Source organism: Delphinus delphis, chromosome 3, assembly GCF_949987515.2.
Source record: "Delphinus delphis chromosome 3, mDelDel1.2, whole genome shotgun sequence".
NCBI classification, from domain to species: domain Eukaryota; kingdom Metazoa; phylum Chordata; class Mammalia; order Artiodactyla; family Delphinidae; genus Delphinus; species Delphinus delphis.
Genome location: NC_082685.1, coordinates 64202636 through 64228853, shown reverse-complemented (window position 1 = coordinate 64228853; position 26218 = coordinate 64202636). Strand labels below are relative to the sequence as shown.

Sequence of the window (26218 nt, the reverse complement as noted above, 5' to 3'; positions counted from 1 at the left end):
AGAACAAAAAATGGCACAATTTGTATGGAAACACAAAAGAGTCCAAATAGCCAAAGCAATCTTGAGAAAGAAAAACAGGAGCTGGAGGAATCAAGCTCCCTGTCTTCAGACTATACTACAAAGCTACAGTAATCAAGACAGTATGGTACTGGCACAAAAACAGAAATACAGATCAATGGTAAAGGATAGAAAGTCCAGAGACAAACCCACGCACATATGGTCACCTTACCTTCTATAAAGAAGGCAAGAATATACAGTGGAGAAAACACAGCCTCTTCAATAAGTGGCGCTAGGAAAACTGGACAGCTACATGTAAAAGAATGAAATTAGAACACTTCCTAACACCATACACAAAAATAAACTCCAAATGGATTAAAGACCTAAATGTAAGGCCAGACACTATCAAACTCTTAGAGGAATACACAGGCAGAACACTCTATGACATAAATCACAGCAAGATCCTTTTTGACCCATCTCTTAGGCAAATGGAAATAAAACCAAAAATAAACAAATGGGACCTAATGAAACTTAAAAGCTTTTGCACAGAAAAGGAAACCATAAAGAAGATGAATAGACAACCCTCAGAATGGGAGAAAATATTTGCAAATGAAGCAACTGACAAAGGATTAATCTCTAAAATTTATGAGCAGCTCATGCAGCTCAATAACAAAAAAACAAACAACCCAATCCAAAAATGGGCAGAAGACCTATATAGACATTTCTCCAAAGAAGATACACAGATTGCCAACAAACACATAAAAGAATGCTCCACTTCATTTATCATTAGAGAAATGAAAATCAAAACTAAAATGAGATATCATCTCACACCAGTCAGAATGGCCATCACAAAAAATCTACAAACAATAAATGCTGGAGAGGGTGTGGAGAAAAGGGAACCCTCTTGCACTGTTGGTGGGAATGTAAATTGATACAGCCACTATGGAGAACTTATGGAGGTTCCTTAAAAAAACTAAAAATAGCACTACCATACAACCCAGCAATCCCACTACTGGGCATATACCCTGAGGAAACCATAATTCAAAAAGAGTCATGTACCACAATGGTCACTGCTGCTCTATTTACAATAGCCAGGACAGGGAAGCAACCTAAGTGTCCATCATCAGATAAATGGATAAAGAAGATGTGGCACATATATACAATGGAATATTACTCAGCCATAAAAAGTAACGAAATTGAGTTATTTGGAGTGAGGTGGATGGACCTAGAGTCTGCCATACAGAGTGAAGTCAGAAAGAGAAAAACAAATACTGTATGCTAACAAATATATATGGAATCTAAAAAAAAAAAAAAAAAGGTCATGAAGAACCTAGGGGAAAGATGGGAATAAAGATGCAGACCTACTAGAGAACGGACTTGAGGATACAGGGAAGGGGAAGGGGAAACTGGCAGAAAGTGAGAGAGTGGCATGGACATATATACACTACCAAATGTAAAACCGATAGCTAGTGGGAAGCAGCCGCATAGCACAGGGAGATCAGCTCGGTGCTTTGTGACCACCTAGAGGGGGGTGGGCGGGAGGGAGATGCAAGAGGAAAGAGATACGGGAATGTGTGTATATGTATGGCTGATTCACTTTGTTGTAGAGCAGAGGCTAGCACACCATTGTAAAGCAATTACACTCCAATAAAGGTGTTAAAAAAAAACCCACAAGGAGATACCATCTCACATCTATTATTTAAAAAAAAACACAGAAAGTTACAAGTGTTAGCAAGGATGTAGAGAAATTGGCACATTTGTAAATTGTGGTGCGAATGTAAAATAGTGCAACTGACATGGAAAACAGTATGGTGGCTCCTCAAAAATATACCCAAAAGAATTGAAAGCAGGGTCACAAAGAGATATTTTTACACCCATTTTCATAGCAGCATTATTCACAATAGCCAAAAGATGGAAGCAACCAAATGCCCATAGACAGAAGAATGGATAAACAAAATGTGGTATATTCACACAATGTAATATTACTTAGCCTTTAAAAAGGAAGTATATCCTGACACATGCTACAACATAGATAAACCTTGAAGACATTATGCTAAGTGAAATAAGTCAGTCACAAAAAAGACAAATACCGTATGATTCCATTTATATGAAGTACCTAGAACAATCAGATTCATAGAGACAGAGAGTACAATGGTGGTAACAAGGGACTGGGGGAGGAAAGAATGGGGAGTTACTGTTTAATGTGTATGAAATTTCAGTTTGGCAAGATGAAAAATTTCTCAGTATTGTTGGTGGTGATGGTTGCACAACAATGTGAAAGTACTTGAACTGCACATTTAAAAATGGTTAAAATGGGGCTTCCCTGGTGGCACAGTGCTTGAGAGTCCGCCTGCCGATGCAGGGGACACGGGTTCGTGCCCCGGTCCAGGAAGATCCCACATGCCGCGGAGCGGCTGGGCCCGTGAGCCATGGCAGCTGAGCCTGCGCGTCTGGAGCCCATGCTCCGCAACGGGAGAGGTCACAACAGTGAGAGGCCCGCGTACCACAAAAAAAAAAATTAAAAAATGGTTAAAATGGTAAATTTTATGTTATATATATTTTGCCACAATAAAAAAATTTTTTTAAAGAAGACAGAAATCTTTCTTTCATGTATACCAGTATATAGAGTACTTCCAGTGAAAGTATATTTATGCAATAGAAATTACAGACATTATTGTCTATGTGCAATATTCCCCTGGTCTAAGAGAAACAGAATAATGGGAAGAACAGGGAGCCAGAAAATAGATACTACAAGTGTCAAATGCTAATAACACTTACCATTAAACTAGCTGTTTGTGAAGACGGAGTACTTGTTAACAGGCCTCTGCTTTTCTTATCAGAAGTACTGGAATGTGTGTTCTATCAGTATTTTGTGAAATAGGGAATTGAATAGCAGAAAGAAATAAAATACCTTAATACAGTACAAACAAAATTTTAATAGTATACTAGATCATATGTCATAGTAATAAAATTTTAATATGCTAATTAAATTTTAAAACACTAGACAAGAAACTAAAGAATTTTTTGGCTTGAGCTAGGTCAAACAACCTCCAAGAGAACTCTATGTGGTAAAAATGATATATCTCTTTGAATAGGTGTCATTACATGCTGCCAAGCCTGGAACCCAAATTCATAAAACCTGAACATCACAGGGAAGTTGTGTTAGGTTTCTTTTTTCTTTCTTTCGTCTTTTCTTTCTTGAACTCTTTCTTTCTGGCTTAAAATCTCTTAAACTAGTTGTTCAAGACATAATCTGGAATATTTATTAGGAAGATTTTATCAAAAAATTATAAGTAAATTTACCTAGTACACTAAATATGTTAGTTCTCTAATTTATTACCTATATGATCTTTTAATCTGTTCATCTGAACAATAGGGATTATTCTACCCTAGGAATTGCCATGCAAAGGTTACAAATAATACATGCTGTTCCACTGCAAGGAGTGCAGTTAGCTGATACTGCCCAGCTGCAACACCTTTAGAATCTGCTTCAGCTTTCAGGTTGAGGCCATCATCTAGGGCAAGCCTCAGCCAACATCTAAGCATAGCAGCCCAACATAATATTCCTATAATGGACAATCTTTGCTCCAGACCTCCCCACTGGGAGAGCCTTTGTCAGATCTGCATTGAAGACTGAGGCTATTCCAGCCCAATCTTCCTTCCTCCCTGCTTTCCTTTCTCAGGTATTACCCCCTCCAATATGCCATTTGAACGCTTTTTTTTTTTTTTTTTTTTTTTTTGCGTTATTAGGGCCTCTCACTGTTGTGGCCTCTCCCGTTGTGGAGCACAGGCTCCGGACGCGCAGGCTCAGTGGCCATGGCTCATGGGCCTAGCCGCTCCGCGGCATGTGGGATCTTCCCGGACCAGGGCACGAACCCGTGTCCCCTGCATCGTTAGGCGAACTCTCAACCACTGTGCCACCAGGGAAGCCCTGAACTCTTAATTCTGTCGGAATAATCTCTTCCCAGTGGTCTCAAGTGACACAATTGTCAACAGTCAATCCATTTAAAAAACATCTGCCTGGGGCTTCCTTAGCGGCGCAGTGGTCGAGAGTCCGCCTGCCGATGCAGGGGACATGGGTTCGTGCCCCGGTCCAGGAAGATCCCACATGCCGTGGAGCGGCTGGCCCCATGAGCCATGGCCGCTGAGCCTGCGCGTCCGGAGCCTGTGCTCTGCAACGGGAGAGGCCGCAACAGTGAGACGCCCGCGTACCGCAAAAAAAAAAAAAAAAATCTGCCTGTATATAGCTGTAAGTACATAGATTCTCCGCATTTTTTCCTAGATTTGCTAAGACATTAATGCATACCTAAATTTTCCTAATAAGTACATTTTCTTTTTATAGTCTTTTCAAGAATTAGTTAATAAAAGGCCAGTGCTTACCAACGCAGGTTTGAGGGGCTGAGGCAGCAGAACTTTAGCAACTGATCTACCTGCACTGCTTTCTACAACAGACCTCTGGTGAGATGATGGAACCCTGATATTTAGGTGATGAGAGCTTAATGTTGTTTGAGAACTTGTATCTCTAGCTTCAGGATCTTTTTCAGGCTGAAAGAAATTCAGAATCATAAAACACATTTTACAATGCTATAACAACATTTGTATCATCTCTCAGATGTCCTATTTTTATTGTTTTATATATATTTGTGTTATAATTGTTATAATTAAAATGGGATCTATATTTCTATCTATAATTCCCTCAACTTGAAAGAAAGTTTTAAACTTAAAAAGTTCTTTTAAAAAAGTAAGGTTTTTAATATATTTAAGGAAAAAAAATTTGTTGAAAGACAAAATAGTCTGAAATATACTCAGCTCAAAAAATTGTCCTACCACATTTAAGGTAACATCTCCCAAATAGTGTTTTTGAAAAGAAAAATGACAATAAGATCTATTTATTTGTCACTATTTAAAACTAAATTTTAGAGAAAACATTAAATATATTTATATAAATATCTTTATTATGCAATAATCTTCATTTAAAAAACAAAAAGTCCTTTCTAAGACATCAGGAAGCTGCAACTACAAGAAAGTGTATTGCGGGCTTCCCTGGTGGCGCAGTGGTTGAGAGTCCACCTGCCGATGCAGGGGACACGGGTTCGTGCCCCGGTCCGGGAAGATCCCACATGGCCGTGGAGTGGCTGGGCCCGTGAGCCATGGCCGATGAGCCTGTGCGTCCGGAGCCTGTGCTCTGCAACGGGAGAGGCCACAACAGTGAGAGGCCCGCGTACCGCCAAAAAACAAAAACAAAAACAAACAAAAAAAGAAAGTGTATTGCTTTACCAACTAGTCCCTGCACTGAAAACTGTTCAGTGACTGCTTGTCCTAAGTTATGTGACTTGTCTTATGCTTTCAAGATGTGTTTATAATAATATTCAGGGACTTCCCTGGTGGTTAAGAATCCACCTGCCAATGCAGGGGACATGGGTTCGAGCCCTGGTCCGGGAAGATCCCACATGCCGTGGAGCAGCTAAGCCCATGCGCTACAACTACGGAGCCTGCGCTCTAGAGCCCACGAGCCACAACTACTGAGTCCGTGTGCCACAACTACTAAAGCCCACATGCCTAGAGCCCATGCTACGCAACAAAGACAAGCCACCGCAATGAGAAGCCCGTGCACTGCAATGAAGAGTAGCCCCTGCTTGCTGCAACTAGAGAAAGCCCGTGAGTGGCAACGAAGACCCAACACAGCCAAAAATAAATAAATTAAAATAAATAAATAAAGTAGAATAATATTCAAAGTTTAAATATATTCAACATAACTGAGGAGAATGCAATTTGAGAATGACAAGATTTTGAGTTGAGGGTAAGGGGATAAAGAGGATGATAAAGAAAGAGGAGGGGAGGGAAGTAGAAGAGGTATAAGGTATTGATATAGTCCAAGCAAAGGAAAGAACAAAGGTATGGAGCAAAGAGTGAGGTACTTACTGTCAACTATTAACTCCTTTCTTTCACTGAAAATTTCACACCTTGCATACAGCCTTTTCTCTCACTCCTGTCATCATTCTCAGCAATTTCATCATCCAAGGGAATAACCCAGCCAACCAACTGGTCTCTAAGTTGCTTGATCTCTGCATTTCCAATAACCTTTTCCCCTCATGGCATTTCATTCACTCTATGATCAAACTTAGCCCTTGCCATCAATAGAAACTACAGAATCAATCAATTCAAATAGCTTCCTATATTTGTCCAACCCCTGCACAATTATCTTGAGGAAATAAACTTCCCTGTCATTGAAATCTCCAATTTACTGATCCTACAATGTTATCTCATCCATGATCTTTCTCCTGTCTTATTCCTTCCTTATCTACCACCAACCATCATTATAACTACTTTCTTATCGCTTTCTCCTCCTATCACAGATGCCTGACAAATCCCCAGCCTGATGAACCCTAACATCAATATCCGTTGTACCACCAGTGCAATTAAGTGTTGGAGAAAATTATACAATGTGGCATACCAACAGCACTACAAACTCAAAAGGAGTAGCCACAGATTGGCACCTCTTCTACACTTCTCTAGCTTCTCATGACTATTTCAAAATCACCCAATTTTCCTTAAACCTCTAGCCTCCTTCCTTCTACCAACTGCAACTGACATCTTTGGCTCACCCTTCCCTGCAACAATAAAAGACATCAAACAGCATCCAACTACTCACTCGAGACTCAAATTTTGGGGGCCCAGTGCAAAATAAAATTGTGGGGCCCCAATATTTAAAAGCTATTTAAAATGTCAAGATGGTGAAAACAGAGCATTAAATGAAGCATGGGGTCCTTCTAAGCACAATACCCACCCTGCTACCACTACATCTACAAGTATATCACAAGAGAAATCTCCCTCCTCTTTTAAATGCCAGTTCCTCCACTGGTATTCTGGATCTCATCCTTCCTCATCTTTTCAAGGACTTCTCTCCTCCATATAATAGTATAGGGAAGCTTTTTGTTTTTATTTTTTAAAATAGCTTTATTGAGATATAAATCACCATAAAATTCACCCATTTAAGAGTAAAATTCAATGGTTTTTAATACATTCACAGGGTTGTGCAATCATCACCACAGCCTATTTTAGAACATTTTTGTTCCCACTAAAAGAAACCCCATAACCATTAGCAGTCAATCTCCATTCCATCCCCATCAGCCCTAAGTAACTACTAATCTATGGCTGTCTTTATATATTTGCCTATCCTGGACACTTCTTATAAATGAGGTCATATAATATGTGGCCTTTTGTGACTGGCTTATTTCACAGTGCATAGTTTTTTCAAGGTTCATCCAAGTTGTAGCATGTATCAGTGCTTCACTGGTTTTTATTGCCAAATAATATTCTATTGTATGGATATACCACATTTTATTTACCCATTCATCAGGAGATGGACACTGGTGTTGTTTCCACTTTTTGCCTGTTGTGAATAAATGCTGTCAAGAACATTCATGTATAAGTTTTTGTAAGGATGTATGCTTTTATTTCTCCTGGGTATAAACCTAAGAGTAGAATTGCTGAGTCCTACGGTAACTCCACGTTTAAAATTTTGAAGAACTGCCAAATTGTTTTACGAATCAGCTGTACTATTTTACATTCACCCCACAATGTCTGAAGGTTCTCATTTCTCCACATCATCACCAACATTTATTATTGTCTGTCTTGTTTTTCTTTTTTTGGCCGTGCTGTGCAGCTTGCAGAATTGTGGTTCCCCGACCAGGGAATGAACCCGGGCCACAGCAGTGAAAGTGCCGAGTCCTAACCACTGGAGCACCATGGAATTCCGTTATCTGTCTTTTTGATTATAGTCATCCTAGTGGATATGAAGTCATACCTCATTGTGGTTTTGATTTGCATTTCCCTAATGACTAAGGATATTGAGCATCTTTTCATGTACTTATTGGCCATCTGTATATCTTCTTCAAAATAATATAAGGAAGTTCTCATAGACCAGCATCCCAGAAATGGTAAAGCTATAGTCAGGAAGAGAAACTTAGGAACACAGCTTTTGAGAAGGGGCAGAACATGCAAGAGCATAAGAAATGGCATTTAATGTAACATGTGACACACAAATTATAAGATGCTTGATTTGTATAGAAAGGTGTGCGTGTGTGTGGTTGTGTGTGTGTGTGTGTGTGTGTGTGAGAGAGAGAGAGAGAGAGAGACAGAGAGAGAGATAATGGAGTATGAAACTGAGACAGCATGCATGGAAACAGGAAAGGGAAATGTAACCAGGAGGAAGCAAAGAAGCATGGAAAAGAAAACATAGAAGTATGTGGAAGATTTTTCATTGCTTTAGGTTAAAAAAGTGAAATTCAGGTCAACTTCAACTAGATCTCTAAGTCACAGGGAGCTCCAGTTGCCTACTGAGTTACATTCACTATTCCCTCTTCTTTCCTTCTATTATTCCCATTAGCCCTAAAAAATGGTCCCACATATCCCATCTTTAAAACAAAACAGAATAAATTTCCTCTGACCCTGCCTCTCCCTCTAGTTACTGTTCTTTTCCACTATTTCCCATCAGAGTTAATCTCTATAGATAATCATTACTTCCTTACTTTATTTTTTTCTTTTTTTCCCACCTTTATTGAGGAATAATTGACAAATATAATAATATATATATTTAAAGCACACAAGTGATAATTTGATATACATATACATTGTGGAATGATTACCAAGATCAAGGTAATTAACATATCCATCACCTCACATAGTTAACATTAGTGGAGTGTGCATTGTGAGAAAGCTTAAAATATATTTTCAGCAACTTTTAAAATATACAATACCATATTATTAACTATTGTCACCATGCTAATGTCAGACCCTCAGAACTTATTTTTCTTACAACTGAAAGTCTGTAGTTTAACCTACATCTCACCATTTCCTCATACCCCAGACCCTGGCAACCACTGTTCTATTCTCTGTAATGAAATTGGCTTTTTCCCCCCACATACAAGCAATACCATACAGTATTTATCTTTCTCTGGTTTATTTCACTTAGCATAATGCCCTACGGGTTCATACAGATTGTCGCAAATGGAAAGATTTCCTTCTTTTTATGGCTGAATAATATGCCATTTTCTACATCTATATCACATTTTCTTTATCCATTCATCCAGTGAAGGACATTTAGGTTGTTTCCATATCTCGTTATTGTGAATAATGCTGCAATGAACATGGGAGTGCAGATAACTCCTCAAGATACTTATTTCACTTCGTTTGGATACATACCTGGGAGTGAGATTGCTGGATTACATGGTAGTTCTATTTTTAATTTTTGGAGGAACTGCTATATGGTTGTCCATAATGGTTATACCAATTTACATTCCCGCCAACAGTGTATAAATGTTCCCTTTTCTCCACATCGTTGCCAACATTTGTTAGCTTTGGCTTTTTGATAATAGCCATCCTAACAGGTTCAAGGTGATATCTCATTGTAGTTTTGATTTGCATTTCCCTTATGATTAGTGATATTGAGCACATTTTCATGTACCTATCGACCACCTGTATATGCTCTTTGGGAAACTGTCTATTCAGGTACTTTGTCCATTTAAAAATTGAATTATTTGCTTTTTGCTCTTGAGTTATATAGGTTCTTTATATATTTTGGATATTAATCCCTTAGAAGATATGCGATTTGCAAATATTTTCACTCGTTCTGTAGGTTACCTTTTAAATTTACTAACTGTTCCTTTTCTATGCAGAAGTTCTTTAGTTTGATGTAGTCCCACTTGTTTATTTTAGCTTTTGTTGTGTGTTCTGGTGCCTTATCAAAGAAATCATTGCCAAGACCCATGTCAAGCTTTTTCTCTATGTTTTCTTCTTTGAGTTTTTAGGGTTTCAGGTCTTATATGTAAGTCTTGAATCCATTTCGAGTTAATTTCTGTGACTAATGTAAGATGGGGTTCCAATTTCATTCCTTTGCATGTGGATATCCAGTTTCCCTATTACCATTTATTGAAGAGACTATCCTTTCCCCATTTTATGTTCTTGGCACCCTTGTCAAAAATCAATTGGCTAGGGCTTCCCTGGTGGCGCAGTGGTTGAGCATCCACCTGCCGATGCAGGGGACACGGGTTCATGCCCCGGTCTGGGAGGATCCCACATGCTGCGGAGCGGCTGGGCTCATGGGCCAGGGCTGCTGAGCCTGTGCGTCCAGAGCCTGTGCTCCGTGACGGGAGAAGCCACAGCAGTGATAGGCCCGCATACCGCAAAAAAAAAAAAAAAAAAAAAAAAATCAATTGGCTATACGTGCGTAGGTTTATGTGTGTGCTCTCTACTGGTCTATGTGCCTCTTTTTGTGCCAGTACCATACTGCTTTCATTTCTATAGTTTTGTAATATAAATTGAAAACAAGAAATGTGATGTCTCCAGCTTTTTTCTTTCTCAAGATTGCTTTAGGTATTTCGGTTCTATTGTGGTTTGATATAAATTTTAGAATAGTTTTTCTATTTCTGTGAAGAATGTCATTGGAATTTTGATAGGGATTGCACCGAATCTGTTGATCACTTTGGATAGTATGGACATTTTCACAACACTAATTCTTCCAATCCAAGAATACGGTATATTTTTCCATTTATTTCTGTCTTCTTCAATTACTTTCATCAATGTCTTACAGTTTTCAGTGTACAGGTCTTTTACTTGCTTGGTTAAATTTATCTCTAAGTATTTTATTGTTTTTGATGCTACTGTAAATGGGATTTTAAAAGGAAAAACCCGTTTTACCTCTTATGAGTCTTTCTCCTGTGAGTCTACTTTACTACTCACACAAAACCCGCACGGTCTGGTCACCAAATGTGTGTGGGGGTTTCTCCAGAACAAGCAATTTTCTACAATGCCAGCTAGGCAGCCTACAGTTCAACTCAGTACTAACACTATCTTCCTGGGGATAGTGTCAAATCCCACAGGTTAAGGGCTCAGTCTCACAAGACTGTTCCCATCCTACTTCAGATGACAATTGTGAGTAGTAGGTTACCCACAACTTCTGTCTGATTTGGATACAAATCAGAGGTTCCCATCACCCCCACCTCAGATTTGATTAATTTGCTAGGGCAGCTTACAGAACTGAGGGAAACACTTACTTACATTTACCAATTTATTAAAGGATATATACGAACAGCCAGATAAAAAACACATAAGGTGAGGTCTGGGAGAGTTCCAAGTGCAGGAGCTTCTGTGCTCAACCTGGCAGCTCTCCGTACCCTCTACTATTGGGACTTTTATGGAGGTTTCCTCACATAGTCATGATCAATTATTAACTTCATTTCCAGCCCCTCACCACTCTCTGGAGAAGGGGAGGCTGTGGGCTGAAAATTCCAAGCTTCTAATCATGGCTTCATCTTTCTGGTGACCAGTCCCTATACCAGAGCCATCCAGAAGCCCATCCAGAGTTGCTTCATTAAAACAAAATATCCACTAGTACTCTTATCACTTAGGAGTTTACAAGGTTGTAGGAGTCCTGTGTCAGGGATGAGGTCAAAGACCACATACTAAAACAAAGAGATGCTCCTAGCATTCTTACACTTAGGAAATTATAAGGGTTTAGGAGTTCTGTGCCAGAAACTGGGGGCAGAGACCAGTATATATATTTTTTCTATTATCTCACAGGATTGCCCTCTAATTTCTCTTTCAGATAGTTTTTTGTTAGTGTATAGAAATGAAACCGATTTTTGTATGTTGATTTTGTATCCTACAATTTTATTGAATTTGTTTATTAGTTCTAAAGGTTTTTGGTGGAGTCTTTATGGTTTTCAATATAGGATCAAGTCATCTGTAAACAGAGATAATTTCACTTCTTCCTTTCTTAATTAGATGCCTTTTATTTCTTTTTCTTGCCTAATTGCTCTGGCTAGGACTTCCAATACTATGTTGAATAGTATAGTAGAAGTGGCAAGAGTGGGCATCCTTTTCTTATTCTTGATCTTAGAGGAAGGGCTTTGAACTTTTCACCACTGACTATGATGTTAGCTATGCACTTGTCATATATGGCCTTTATTATGATGAGGTACATTCCTTCTATACCTAATTTAATGAGAGTTTTCATCATGAAACGATGTTGAATTTTGTCAAATGCTTTTTCAACATCTATTGAAATGATCATATGGTTTTTACCCTTCATTCTGTTAATGTGGTGTATCACATGAATTTATTTCCCTATGTTGAACCATCCTTGAGTCCCAGGGATAAATCTCACTTGATAATGGTATATGGTCCTTTTAATGTGTCCTTAAATTTGGTTTGATGGCATTTTGGTGAGGATTTTTACATCTATGTTCAGTGGGGATAGTGGCCTGTAATTTTCTTTCAATGCCCTGATCTGAATTTAGTAACCGTGGTAATGCTGGCTTCAGAAATGAGTTTGGAAGTGTTCCTCTTCAACTTTTTGGAAGAGTTTGAGAAAGACTCATATTAATTCTTTAAAGGTTTGGTAGAATGCACCAGTGAAGCTAGCTGGTTCCTTTTTTTGCTGGGAAATTTTTAATTACTGATTTAATCTCCTTGGTCATTATTGGTCTGTTCAGATTCCCTATTACTTTGTGATTCAGTCTTGGTAAGTTGTACATTTCTAGGAATTTATCCATATCTTCTAAGTTATCAAATTTGTTGATATATAATTATTCATAGAAGTCTGTTATGACTCTCTGCATTTCTGTGTTATCAGTTGTAATGCCTCCTCTTTCATTTATAATTTATTAATTTGAGTCATCTCTCTTTTTTTCTTAGTCTAGATAGAAGTTTCTCAATTGTTCATCTTTTAATGAAACCAACTCTTAGTTTAGTTAATCATTTTTATTGTCTCTCTAGTTTCTAGATCATTTCTTTCTGCTCTAATATTTTAATTTTCTTCCTTCTGCTAACTTTGGACTTAGTTTGTTCTTCTTTTTCTAGTTCCCTGAAGTATAAGATTAGGCTGTTACTTGAGGTCTTAATTTTTTCTTAATGTAGGTGTTTAACGCTATAAACTTCTCTTGTAAGGCTGCTTTTGATGTATCCCATAAGTTTTGGTATGTTGTGTTTCCATTTTCATTTGTCTCAAGATTTTTTTTTTTTTTTTTGCCGTACGCGGGCCTCTCACTGTTGTGGACTCTCCTGTTAACGGAGCACAGGCTCCGGACACGCAGGCTCAGCGGCCATGGCTCATGGGCCTAGCCGTGCCGCAACACGTGGGATCTTCCTGGACCGGGGCACGAACCCGTGTCCCCTGCGTTGGCAGGCGGACTCTCAACCACTGCGCCACCAGGGAAGCCCTCAAGATATATTTTTTAAATTAATTTATTTATTTTTGTTGTGTTGGGTCTTCGTTTCGATGCGAGGGCTTTCTCTAGTTGTGGCAAGCGGGGGCCACTCTTCATCACGGTGCGTGGGCCTCTCACTATCGCAGCCTCTCTTGTTGTGGAGCACAAGCTCCAGACGTGCAGGCTCAGTAGTTGTGGCTCACGGGCCTAGCCGCTCCGCGGCATGTGGGATCCTCCCAGACCAGGGCTCGAACCTGTGTCCCCTGCACCAGCAGGCAGACTCTCAACCACTGCACCACCAGGGAAGCCCCCCCCCAAGATATTTTTAATAGCTCTTTTGATTTATTCTTTGACTCATCGGTTTTTCATAAGTATGTTGTTTAATTTCCAAATATTTGAGTTTTCCAGCTTTGCTCTTATTGTTGATTTTTAGTTTTATACCATTGCAGTCAGAAAATATACTTGATATAATTTCAATCTTATTAAATTTGTTAAAGACTTGTTTTGTGACCTAACGTATGATCTATTCTGGAACATGTTTCCTGTGCATTTGAGAAGAATGTGGATTCTACCGTTGTTGGGTGGAATGTTCTGTATATGTCTGTTAGGTGCATTTAGTCTGAAGTGTAGTTCAAGTCCATTATTTCCTCACTGATTTTCAGTCTGGATAATTTATCCATTTTTGAAAGTCAGGTATTGAAGTCCCTTACTCTTATTGCACTGCTGCCTATTTCTGCTTTTAGATCCGTTAATAATTGTTTAATATACTTCAGTGCTTCAAAATTCAGTAAGTATATACTTACAATTGTTATATCCTCTTGATGAACTGACCCCTTTATCACTATATAATGGCATTCTTTGTCTCTTATTACAGCTTTTGACTTAAAAATCTATTTTGTCTCATATAAGTATAGCTACCCTTGTTCTATTTGGGTTTCTATTTGTATGGAATAACTTTGTCCATCCCTTCACTTTCAGCCTTAGTGTCCTTAAAGCTTAAGTGGGTCTCTAGTAGACAGCATATAGTTATTTTGTTTTCATTTAGCTGCTCTATATCTTTTAAATGAAGAATTTAAAACATTTACATTTAGAATAATTACTGAGAGGTGCAGACTTAGTGATAGTAAGGACTATCACCATTTTGTTAATTGCTTTCTGATTATTTTATAGTTCCTTTGTTCCTTTCTTCCTCTATTGCTGTCTTTCTTTGTGAATTGATGTTTTTTTTTTTCTAGTGGTATGCTTTGATTCTTTTCTCTTTATCATTGTGTATCTCTCACAGATTTTTGCTTTTTGATTACCTAAGGCATTCATAATACATCTTATAATAGTCTACTTTAAGCTGAAAACAAATTAACTTCAATTGCATTAAAAAGTTTTACACATTTACTTTCCCCTCCACACACACATTTTATATTGTTTATGTCCCAATTTGCTTCTTTATATATTTTATACTTTCTCAATTTCTATAACTCTTTAACCTATTCCAATCTAGTTTCCTTACTAGTCCACTAAAATTATTATTGCCAAAGTCATCAATTTCCTTCTTGATCCTAAATGCAATTGACTTTTAAAAAATTAACAAACTTCATATTTTACAGCAGTTTGAGGTTCACAGCAAAACTCAGCTGAATGTACAGAGTTCCCATATACCCCTTTGTCCCCAATCATGCACAACCTCCCCTACTATTGACACACTACACCACAGTGGTACATTTGTTAAGATAGATAAACCTATACTGACATGTTATTTTCCTTCTTCCTGAAGAACTTTAAATAGTTCTTACAAGGCAAGCCTACTGGCAACAAATTCCCTCAATTTTTGTTTGTCTGAGAAAGTATGTATTTCTCCTCCACTTTTGAAGGATAACTTCACAGGGTACTGAATTCTAGTTGGTGGTTGTTTTCTCTCAATACTTTAAATATTTCACTTCACTCTCTTCTTGTTTGAATGGTTTCTGAGGAGAGGTCTGTAAATCTTATCTTTGCTCTTCTATAGGTAAGGTGTTTTTCCTTCTGGCTTCTTCCAAGATATTTTCTTTGCTTGATTTTCTGATGTTCAAATCTGATATTTCTATATGTAGTTTTGGGGGCATTTATCCTGCTTTGTATTGTCTCAATTTCCTGGATCTGTGGTTTAATGTCTGACATTTTAATTTTGGAAAATTTTTAGTCATTATTGTTTCAAATGTTGCTTCTGTTCCTTTCTCTGTTTCTTTCCATCTGGAATTCTAATTATGTATATGTCACACCTTTTGTAGTTGTCCCACAGTTCTTTTTTTTTTTTTTTTTTTAGTCCTTTTTTCTCTTTGCTTTTCAGTTTGGGAAGTTTCTATTGTCATGTCCTCAGACTCAGATATTCTTCCCTTAGCTGTGTCTATTCTACTACTGAGTCCATCAAAGGCATTCTTCATTCCTGCTATAGTGTTTTTGATCTCTAGCACTCCTTTGATTATTTCTTAGAATTTCCATCTCTCTGCTTATATTGCATGTTGTCTACTTTTTCCTATAACTGCCTTAGCACATTAATCATAGTTATTTTACATTTCTGGTCTGATCATTCTAACACTACTGCCACATCTGTCTCTGGCTCTGATGCTTATTCAGCCTCTTTAAACAGTAATTTTTGCCCTTTAGTATGGCTTGTAATTTTTTGCTAAAATGTGGACATGATGTACTGGGTAATAGCAACTGTGGTGAATACGTCTTTAGTAATGCACTGATAAATTGTAGGGATGGAGAAGCATTCTACAGTTCTATGATTAGGTCTCAGTCTTTTATTGAGCTTGTGCCCCTGGACTGCAAACATCACCGGTTCTTCTCAGTTTTTTCCCCCTTGAGTTGAGACAGGATGGCTAGAAAGGACCATCTTGTAGTAATCGGGTACTTCCATTCACCCATGTGGAAGGCTAGAGGGAGCTGGAATTGAATAATTTCCTTCCTCCACTTGGAAGTGGAGAGCTGGCTGGAATCAGGTACTTCCCCTCCCCAGGTAGGTTAGGCTCTGATAAAACCCCAGCAAGTTAGGCTATTGTAAAACACTTTCTGTTGAGGGCAGGCTTTGTTAAGAAGAACAGAATATTCTGATGTATTTCAAAATGGTTCCTTTTCCCTTTCCACTACCAGAAGCATGAGGGTATTCTTCTCTGATTTTCACTGTGAGGATCTGGTAGAGTTTCTGGAGGTAAAACTCACAAAAGTGTGGAGGTTCCTCTGATGACTGGGTCCCTCTTGAGTTTTTAACTTTCAGAGTTGTCCACACTGAGCCTTTAGCAATTAATCAATCACACTTTTGGGTTTCCCACCCCAGCACTGGTTCACAGGGAGGTTTCTGTTCATGTGTTTCTGCTCTGGTAAGTCATTATTCTATGTATCCACCTGTCTGTCTTTCCATATTTTGGTGTAGCAGTTGACCATGTGACCTTACTTACTTCTTCGAAAGATCTATAAAGAGTTGCTTATTTTTCAGTTTGTTCAGGTTTCTACTTGTTGTTAGGACAGAGTAGTGACTTCTAAGTTCCTTTCATGTTGGACCAGAAACTGGAAGTCTTCCAATTTTTCAAAATTCTTTATAACACTGGACCTCCAAGCAGCACCCAGCATAGTTGGCCACTCTCCCTTTAAGGAGCAAAAGCTCTCCTCCTTTACCTTCTATGATACCATATGCTGTTTATTTTCCCTGTTCTCTCTGCCCACTTTTCCTTTTCCATGTGACTGTAGAGTTTTTCAAGAATTGATCCTGGACCCCCTTTTCTTCCTTACTCTCTAGATACTCTTTCCCAGGTGATTTCACCCATTACCATGAATTTTAAAATATCTATAATATTGTATACTCCTGTTCTGTTTTCCTGACCTGGAAACTTACAGCTAATGGCCCTTCCAACATTTTCATCTTTATGTGCCTTCAGATCTCCTGCCTTTCCTATCACATTATATAGCACCTTTATCCATCAAAGCTGCTTAAGACACAAACCTAGAAGCCTTTATTGACACCTCTCACTCTTTCATCCTCTATGTCCAATCCATAAACTCTATAGGTAAAATTATCTTCAATCCACGCATATTATTCCATCTCTCCTACAAAACATCCTAGTTAAAGCCACCACAATCTCCCACCAAAAACCTTTGCAACTTTCTATTAATGAATCTTCCTGCTGACACTCTTGCCCTCTTTCAATTTGCTCCCCCAAGTATATAGTGACCATACGGTACAGTGGAAAAAGTACAGGTTTTAGATTGAGAAAGACTTGTCACAAGCTCCTCAAGCATATTGGTTAATATCTAAACCTCATTTTTCTCAGCTATAAAATTGCTAAAAAATAAAACAAATGAAAAACTTACCTGATAGGAATGCTATAAAAAACATATAATGAAAAGGATAATAATACTTTACTCTGAGTAGCCACTCAGAGAGTAGCTCCTGTTATATACATAATCAAGTCTGAATTCCTCCCCAAAGACCTCTAGATTCCAGGCCTAATGTACTGATTTTCAGTTCCTTCGTATAGAACACTGTTCTGGCTACAAAGCAAATGTGTTATTTTCACTTTAAATTATTAATAGACATCCAATTTAAGGAAATTGGAAAATTTTAAAGTTTTAATCCTCTTTCATTAACTTTATATAGAGTATATATTCATGCAACAATAATGCAATCTAATTGCTAAGCTCCAAAAATATTTTCCATTATTGGCTTAAATAGCTGAAAAATAATTCCTATAAAAGTGTTGTTTAAAAGAAAATAGTATGTCCCATATTAATGAAATTTATGGTTTATAAGGTTATTCTGCTTCAATACTTGCTTTTTTCTTTGTTTTTTGAGGGGTTGAAGGGTAATTTTTCTCAGCAAGTAAAACTCCACAAGATGCATTATCTATAATAAAAATATACTTTAGTATTTTCATTATTTAACCTGTCATGAACTCTAAGTACAGAAAAGAGAACTCAAATTTGAGGAAAAAATGGATTTTAATGACTATGATTTTGTAATAGTTTTAGAAGAAAAACTTAATGTATGTTGAACAACCTGACTTGCTACAGAAAGGAGAAAGAATTCTTAAAAATACCTTTATCTCAAGAGCTCCAGGTTTCACAGAAGTAAATAAACTGTATATAAAAGATTTACCTTTCAATTAGTAGAGAAAGTTGCATGTGATTAGAATTCTTCATTAATTATCCTTCCATTTCTACTATCCTGTATTTTCACTCTCTCCCTTTCTACTCCAACTTTCCTACCAGCACTTAAAACATACTCAGGCCTCTTTCATCTTACCAAAAACTTTATCTGTACCCCAAAACCTTTCCTGCTACACAGATCCCAATAGCCTTTCAAATCACCTCCTTCTGCAGTCCACTATCCACACTGTATACCTAAAATACAAATCTAATATCATCTGCTTAACACTCTTTAAAGGCTTTCCACTGCCCTCAAGTTAAAACTTAAGCTTCTTAAATTGGCATACAAAATCCTATTTTTATAATCCCTGTATTGCTTACATATTTCCAGCCTCATTGCAGAGATTAAACATAGGATGCCCACTTAAATGTGAAGTTCAGATGAATCACAAATTCTTTTTAGTTTAAGTATTTTCTGTGTAATAGTACAGCCTAGGCAATGTTCATGACATAATTATATTAAAAATTATTTGCTTCTGAATTCTAATTTCACTGGGCATTGTGTATCTTTATTTGCTAAATCTGGTAAACTTTGAGGCTAATCATTCCTCTCATCTTCATCTCCCAATGTAGAGAGAAGCTGTAGGTTTGAGAGTTCTGTAAAAGATAAAATTAGTACTTAGAGATAGAAATGACAAACAGGAAGGTGTTGAGGATGATCCCATGTTTTGGTTTATTAAGCTACATTTGTTGAGACGGAGGACACTGGAGGAGGAAGACTAGGTTAGGTCTTGGTTGTAACAATTCTCAGTCATCAACCCTTGTTTTATTTGATCTCTTGGAATATTTTGTTACAGCTGTTTCTAAATGTTGAAGTGTTCCATTTACATTCTTTTACATGTCTCTTTTCTATTTCTTTTCTCTTCCTAAGTGACTCACCTACTCTAACGGCTTCAAAGCATCTATACCTGACTCTAAATATTTATCTGCAGCCCCAGTCTCTGCCCTGAACTCCGGACTCTGTGTCACAAACTGCTTTCACAACATCTCCAGCTGAAGGTTAAAAATCCTCTTAATGTTTTAATATTTTCTTAAGGTACTCCATAGGTACAGTAATGGGAACAAATCTTATATTTACATGTATTCGTCCATATAATTATCACCCAGATCAAGACATAAAATATTTCCAACACCCCAGAAATTTCCTATATGTTTTTTCCCAGTCAGCAACCCCTTTTTAAAGATTACTACTATTCTAACTTCTGTTAGCCAGAATAAGTCTTGCCTGTTCTTGAACTTTATATATATATATAAAATAAATGAGTATATACCTGTTTGTGTTTCCATTCTTTCATGTAACATTATGTACATGAGCTGACAGATCAAATTTAATATGCATAAACCAAAGACTCTTAATTATTCTCCTAACTTGCTCTGCCCTACGATGTTCCTATCTCAAGAAATGATACCACCATTCATCTAGTTGCTCAAACCAATAATTTAACAGTCATTCTTGACTTTTCTCTCTTACCCAACAACCAACCTATTCAGGAAATCCTGGCCCATCTGCCTTTAAAATATATTCCAAATCAGACCACTGCTATCACTTTAGTCTCAAACACCATTATCTGACCACTGCAATAGTTTATTTCACAAGGTTTCCTTGCTTCCACTCTTACCCCTTAGTCTATTATCCACATAGTAGCCAGAGTGATAATTCTAAAATATGTACCTGATCATGTCATTCCTCTGCTCTAAGATGCACTTATCAACACATTTAGAAAAAAATCCCTACTCTTTGCGATGGCATATGAGACTACATTATACCACTTGCTCACCGACTACAATTTCAACCATTCATTTTTATTTCCTCATCTTTCTCCAGTCACACTAGCCTCTTTTCTCTTTTTCCAACATGCTAAACACATTCCCATCTCATGGTCTTTTCACTTGTGATGCCCTTATGCCTGGCATGCTCTGCCACCAGATTTTCACATGGCGCACTCTGTCACTTCATTCAAGCTCTGTGTGAATGTCACCTCCTCAGAGAGGCCTATCCTGATTAGCCTGTCTAAAACAGCATCCCTAGTCACACACTCTGTTTTTACCCTTCTTTATTTTCCCTCATTACTCTTATTTTTGATGTTGTGATATATGTATTTGTTTATCTGTTTTTATCTGTTTATTTTCTTTCTTTCTCCACTATAATATAAACTCTGTTAGGGCAAGAAATTTGTCATGTTCCCCAGCAACTAAAACAGTTTGTGTTACACTGTAGGTGCTTAATAAATATTCGTTGAATGAGTGGAATTAACGAATGATGAGATAAGGTGTCTCTGAAACATCCAAGCGGAGATGTCCAGAAGGCAGCTACATATAAGGGTCTTACCTCAGAGGAGAGTCTAGAATGGAAAATTTGGAAGCCCTACCTTCTATAGGACACTTATACATATCACAGAGTAGACTGAACAGAAATTAAAATCTAGGAATCAGCCTTTAAGAACTCCCACATTTAATAGCTAATAGCAGTAGATAAGATTGCAAAGAAGACTGAGCAGGAGATGTCTGAGAAGTAATTTCTTGTTTGTTTGTTTCTATTACTAGACTATGAACCCCTGAGGGCAGGAATATAGTCATTTCTTGGTTTCCTAACACTTAGTAAAGAGCCTAACAAACAACTGGAACAAACTTGGATTTGCTGAATTAAGGAATGTGTAAAAAATAACTCTAGAGTAAGATGTAATTTATTTAATTTGAAATTTTAAGTCAATCAACCACATAAAAGTAAGAATACACAAGCATACATAATTACAGAATCAATATTCTGCCTTACTACCAGGCTTTATAAATAATATTTTCCACAGCCAAAATCTGGCAAGAACTAGGTAAAATCATGATTGTTTTTGATACCCTTACCAACTTTCCCTTTCATATCTTTCTTCCTTTGTTCACAAGTTCCTTAATTGTGATCTGTAAAGCAAATCTTCCTTCTAATGCTCACCCTCCAAGGTAGTAGGTGCTACTCTTTCCAAGGATGTGTGCTTTTACAAGTTTAGTTTTTATCACTAGATTCATTTCCCTTAGAACAGAAACCATCTTAAGCATTTTTATACCCACATTTCCTAACATAATACCTGGCATTTTCTAAATGCTCATTAAGACAACCGCTTAAAGTGAAGACAACACCAAAAAAACTCTTTTTTTTCAGTTCATACAAACATTTATATCTATCAGGAGCAAAACAAGCAATTCTTTAAATTTATCCCCAAACAGATGCTATAAAACTTCTTGCAGAAAATAAAGAAAATAGAAATCTGAAATACAATAGATGTTAATAAGGTTGTAAAGGTCTTGCTATGTTTATTCTAATAGTAAACTAAATAATAGAGGGCCAAAAATGCAAGGCACTTTGTTGATTCTTTTATTTTTCAACCATCACACATAACTCCAATGCATCTGTTTACTGATTATCTTCCTCTCCTCCGAATGAAATTTACAAGGTCAGGGAAAATACATCACTCCCTATCGGTATATATAGTAATACCTAGTACAGAATACATACTCAGTAAATGTTTATTAAATGAATTAATGATGGGTGCTGTGGGGATAGTTAAGACCTAACCTCACATATCTTCATTTCTTAAATACAACCACACTAAAAAGCACTCAATTTCCTGGGCTACCAGTTTTCTTAACAAATACTGCAGCACCGTGACAAAAATGAATAGAGGGAGTCAGGGTCAAGATGGTGTACTAGGAGGAAACAAAATTCGCATCTCCTCACAACTAGGGCATCTAGCAGGCACCGGTGGGGGACCACGGACACCTAAGGGGATGGAGGAACCCCCAATGACTGGTGATCTCTCCTTCTGGCTTGTACCCCCACCCCACCCCACCCTTTTTTTTTTCTTTTTTCTGTTGTGGTTTTATTTTACCTTGTTGCAGATGTTTCAATTATAGTTTTATTTTTCCTAATATATTTTTCATCTTTCTAATTTTATTTTCTTTTTTTATTCTTTGATACTGTACTGCTCCTTTTTTTTTCCTCTTATTTTTTTTTTAACCACACCACGAAGCTTGTGGGATCCTGGTTCCCAATCTGGAGGTCAGGCTGAAGCTCCTGTGGTGGGAGTTCCAAGTCAAAACCACTGGACTAACAGAGAACCTCAGATCCCAGGGAATATCAATCAGAGTGAGGTCTCCCGGAGATCCTCATCTCAGCACCAAGACCCAGCTCTATCCAACTGCCTGCAAACTCCAGTTCTGGATGTCTCAGGCCAAACAACCAGTAAGACAGGAATACAGCACCACACATCAAAAAAAAAAAAAAAAAAAAAAAAATGAAGCAACAAAAAAATATGTTACAGACAAAGGAGCAAGGTAAAAACCTACAAGACCAAACAAATGAAGGCAAAATAGGCAACCTACCTGAAAAAGAATTCGAGTAATGATAGTAAAGATGATCCAAAATCTCAGACACAGAATGGAGAAAATACAAGAAACACTTAACAAGGCTCTAGAAGAACTAAAGAGCAAACAAATAGTGATGAAGAACACAATTAGTGAAATTAAAAATACTCTAGAAGGAATCAATAACAGAATAACTGAGGCAGAAGAACAGATAAGTGAGCTGGAAGATAATATGGTGGAAATAACTGCCAGGGAGCAGAATAAAGAAAAGAGAATGAAAAGAATTGAGGACAGTCTCAGAGACCTCTGGGACAACATTAAACGCACCAACATTCGAATTATAGGGGTTCCAGAAGAAGAAGAGAAAAAGAAAGGGACTGAGAAAATATTTGAAGAGATTATACTTGAAAACTTCCCAACATGAGAAAGGAAATAGTTAATCAATTCCAGGAAGCGCAGAGAGTCCCATGCAGGATAAATCCAAGGAGAAACACACCAAGACACATATTAATCAAACTATCAAAAATTAAGTAGAAAGTAAAAATATTAAAAGCAGCAAGGAAAAAGGAACAAATAACATATAAGGGAATCCCCATAAGGTTAACAGCCGATTTTTCAGCAGAAACTCTGCAAGCCATAAGGGAGTGGCAGGACATATTTAAAGTGATGAAAAGGAAAAACATACAACCAAGATTACTCTACCCAGCAAGGATCTCATTCAGATTTGACAGAGAAATTAAAACCTTTACAGATAAGCAAAAGTTAAGAGAATTCAGCACCACCAAACCAGCTTTACAATAAATGAAGGAACTTCTCTAGGCGGGAAACACAAGAGAAGGAAAAGACCTACAATAACAAACCCAAAGCAATTAACAAAATGGTAATAGGAACATACATTTCGATAATTACCTTAAGTGCAAATGGATTAAATGCTCCAACCAAAAGACATAGATTGGCTGAATGAATACAAAAACAAGACTAGTATATATGCTGTCTACAAGAGACCCACTTCACACCTAGGAACACATACAGACTGAAAGTGAGGGGATGGAAAAAGATGTTGCATGCAAATGGAAATTACAAGAAAGCAGGAGTAGCAATTCTCATATCAGACAGAATAGACCTTAAAATAAAGACTATTACAAGAGACAAAGTAGGACACAACATAATGATCAAGGGATCAATCCAAGAAGAAGATATAACAATAGTAAATATTTATGCACCCAACATAGGAGCACCTCAATACATAAGGCAAATGCTAACAGCCATAAAAGGGGAAATCGACAGTAACACAATCATAGTAGGGGACTTTAACACCCCACTTTCACCAATGGACAGATCATCCAAAATGAAAATAAATAAGGAAACACAAGCTTTAAATGATACATTAAACAAGATGGACTTAATTGATATTTATAGGACATTCCATCCAAAAACAACAGAACACACTTTCTTCTCAAGTGCTCATGGAACATTCTCCAGGATACATCATATCTTGGGTCACAAATCAAGCCTTGGTAAATTTAATAAAATTGAAATTGTATCAAGTATCTTTTCCGATCACAACACTATGAGACTACATATCTATTACAGGAAAAAACCTGTAAAAAAATACAAACACACGGAGGCTAAACAATACAATACTAAATAAACAAGAGATCACTGAAGAAATCAAAGAGGAAATCAAAAAATACCTAGAAACAAATGACAATGAAAACAGGATGACCCAAAACCTATGGGATGCAGCAAAAGCAGTTCTAAGAGGGAAGTTTAGAGTAATACAATCCTACCTCAAGAAACAAGAAAAATCTCAAACAACCTAACCTTACACCTAAAGCAGTTAGAGAAAGAAGAACCAAAAAACCCAAAGTTAGCAGAAGGAAAGAAATGATAAAGATCAGATCAGAAATAAATGAAAAATAAATGAAGGTAACAACAGCAAAGATCAATAAAACTAAAACCTGGTTCTTTAACAAGATAAACAAAATGGATAAAACATTAGCCAGACTCACTAAGAAAAAAAGGGAGAAGACTCAGATCAATAGAATTGGAAATGAAAAAGGAGAAGTAACAACTGAGACTGCAGAAATACAAAGGCTCATGAGAGATTACTACAAGCAACTATATGCCAATAAAATGGAAACCTGGAAGAAATGGACAAATTCTTAGAAAAACACAACCTTCCGAGACTGAACCAGGAAGAAATAGAAAATATGAACAGACCAATCACAAGCACTGAAATTGAAACTGTGATTAAAAATCTTCCAACAAACAAAAGCCTAGGACCAGATGGCTTCATGGGCAAATTCTATCAAACATTTAGAGAAGACTTAACACCTATCCTGAAACTCTGCCAAAATATAGCAGAGGGAGGAACATTCCCAAACTCATTCTACGAGGCCACCATTACCCTGATACCAAAACCAGACAAAGGGGCTTCCCTGGTGGCACAGTGGTTGAGAGTCCGCCTGCCGATGCAGGGGACACAGGTTCGTGTCCCTGTCCGGGAAGATCCCACATGCTGCGGAGCGGCTGGGCCCGTGAGCCATGGCAGTTGAGCCTGCGCATCTGGAGCCTGTGCTCCGCAATGGGAGAGGCCACAACAGTGAGAGGCCCACGTACTGCAAAAAAACAAAAAAAACAAACAAAATACCAGACAAAGATGTCACAAAGAAACCACAGGACAATATCACTGATGAACCTAGATGCAAAAATCCTCAAAAAAATGCTAGCAAACAATCCAACAGCACATTAAAAGGATCATACACCATGATAAGTGGGGCTTATCCCAGGAATGCAAAGATTCTTCAAAATATGCAAATCAATCATTGTGATACAACATATTAACAAACAGAAGGATAAAAACCATATGATCATCTCAATAGATGCAGAAAAAGCTTTTGACAAAATTCAACATCAATTTATGATAAAATCTCTCCAGAAAGTAGGCATAGAGGGAACTTACCTCAACATAATAAAGCCCGTATAAGACAACCCCCTAGCCAACATCATTCTCAATGGTGAAAAAATGAAACCATTTCCTCTAAGATCAGGAACAAGACAAGGTTGCCCACTCTCACCACTATTATTCAACATAGTTTTGGAAGTTTTAGTCACAGCAATCAGAGAAGAAAAAGAAATAAAAGGAATCCAAATTGGAAAAGAAGAAGTAAAACTGTCACTGTTTGCAGATAACACAATACTATACATAGAGAATCCTAAAGATGCTACCAGAAAAGTACTAGAGCTAATCAATCAATTTGGTAGAGTAGCAGGATACAAAATTAATGCACAGAAATCACTTGCATTCCTATACACTAATGATGAAAAATCTGATAAATTATTGAAACACTCTCATTTACCATTGCAACAAAAAGAATCAAATACCTAGGAATAAACCTACCTAAGGAGAAAAAAGACCTGTATGCAGAAAACTATAAGACACTGATGAAGGAAATTAAAGATGATACAAACAAATGGAGAGATAT

The 26218-nt window shown here is 37.4% G+C and overlaps 1 protein-coding gene across 1 annotated transcript in view; it reads right to left on the bottom strand.

The window, feature by feature from the left end:
- MEIKIN (meiotic kinetochore factor) overlaps positions 1 to 26218 on the bottom strand; it is a 132805-nt gene that overhangs the window by 68719 nt on the left and 37868 nt on the right. The window contains exons 9-10 of the mRNA XM_060006949.1: positions 18008 to 18078; positions 2776 to 2856 (exon numbers count right to left, since the gene is read on the bottom strand). Of these exons, the coding sequence (XP_059862932.1) occupies positions 2776 to 2856; positions 18008 to 18078 (152 nt within the window). The remainder of the gene's footprint in view (positions 1 to 2775; positions 2857 to 18007; positions 18079 to 26218) is intronic.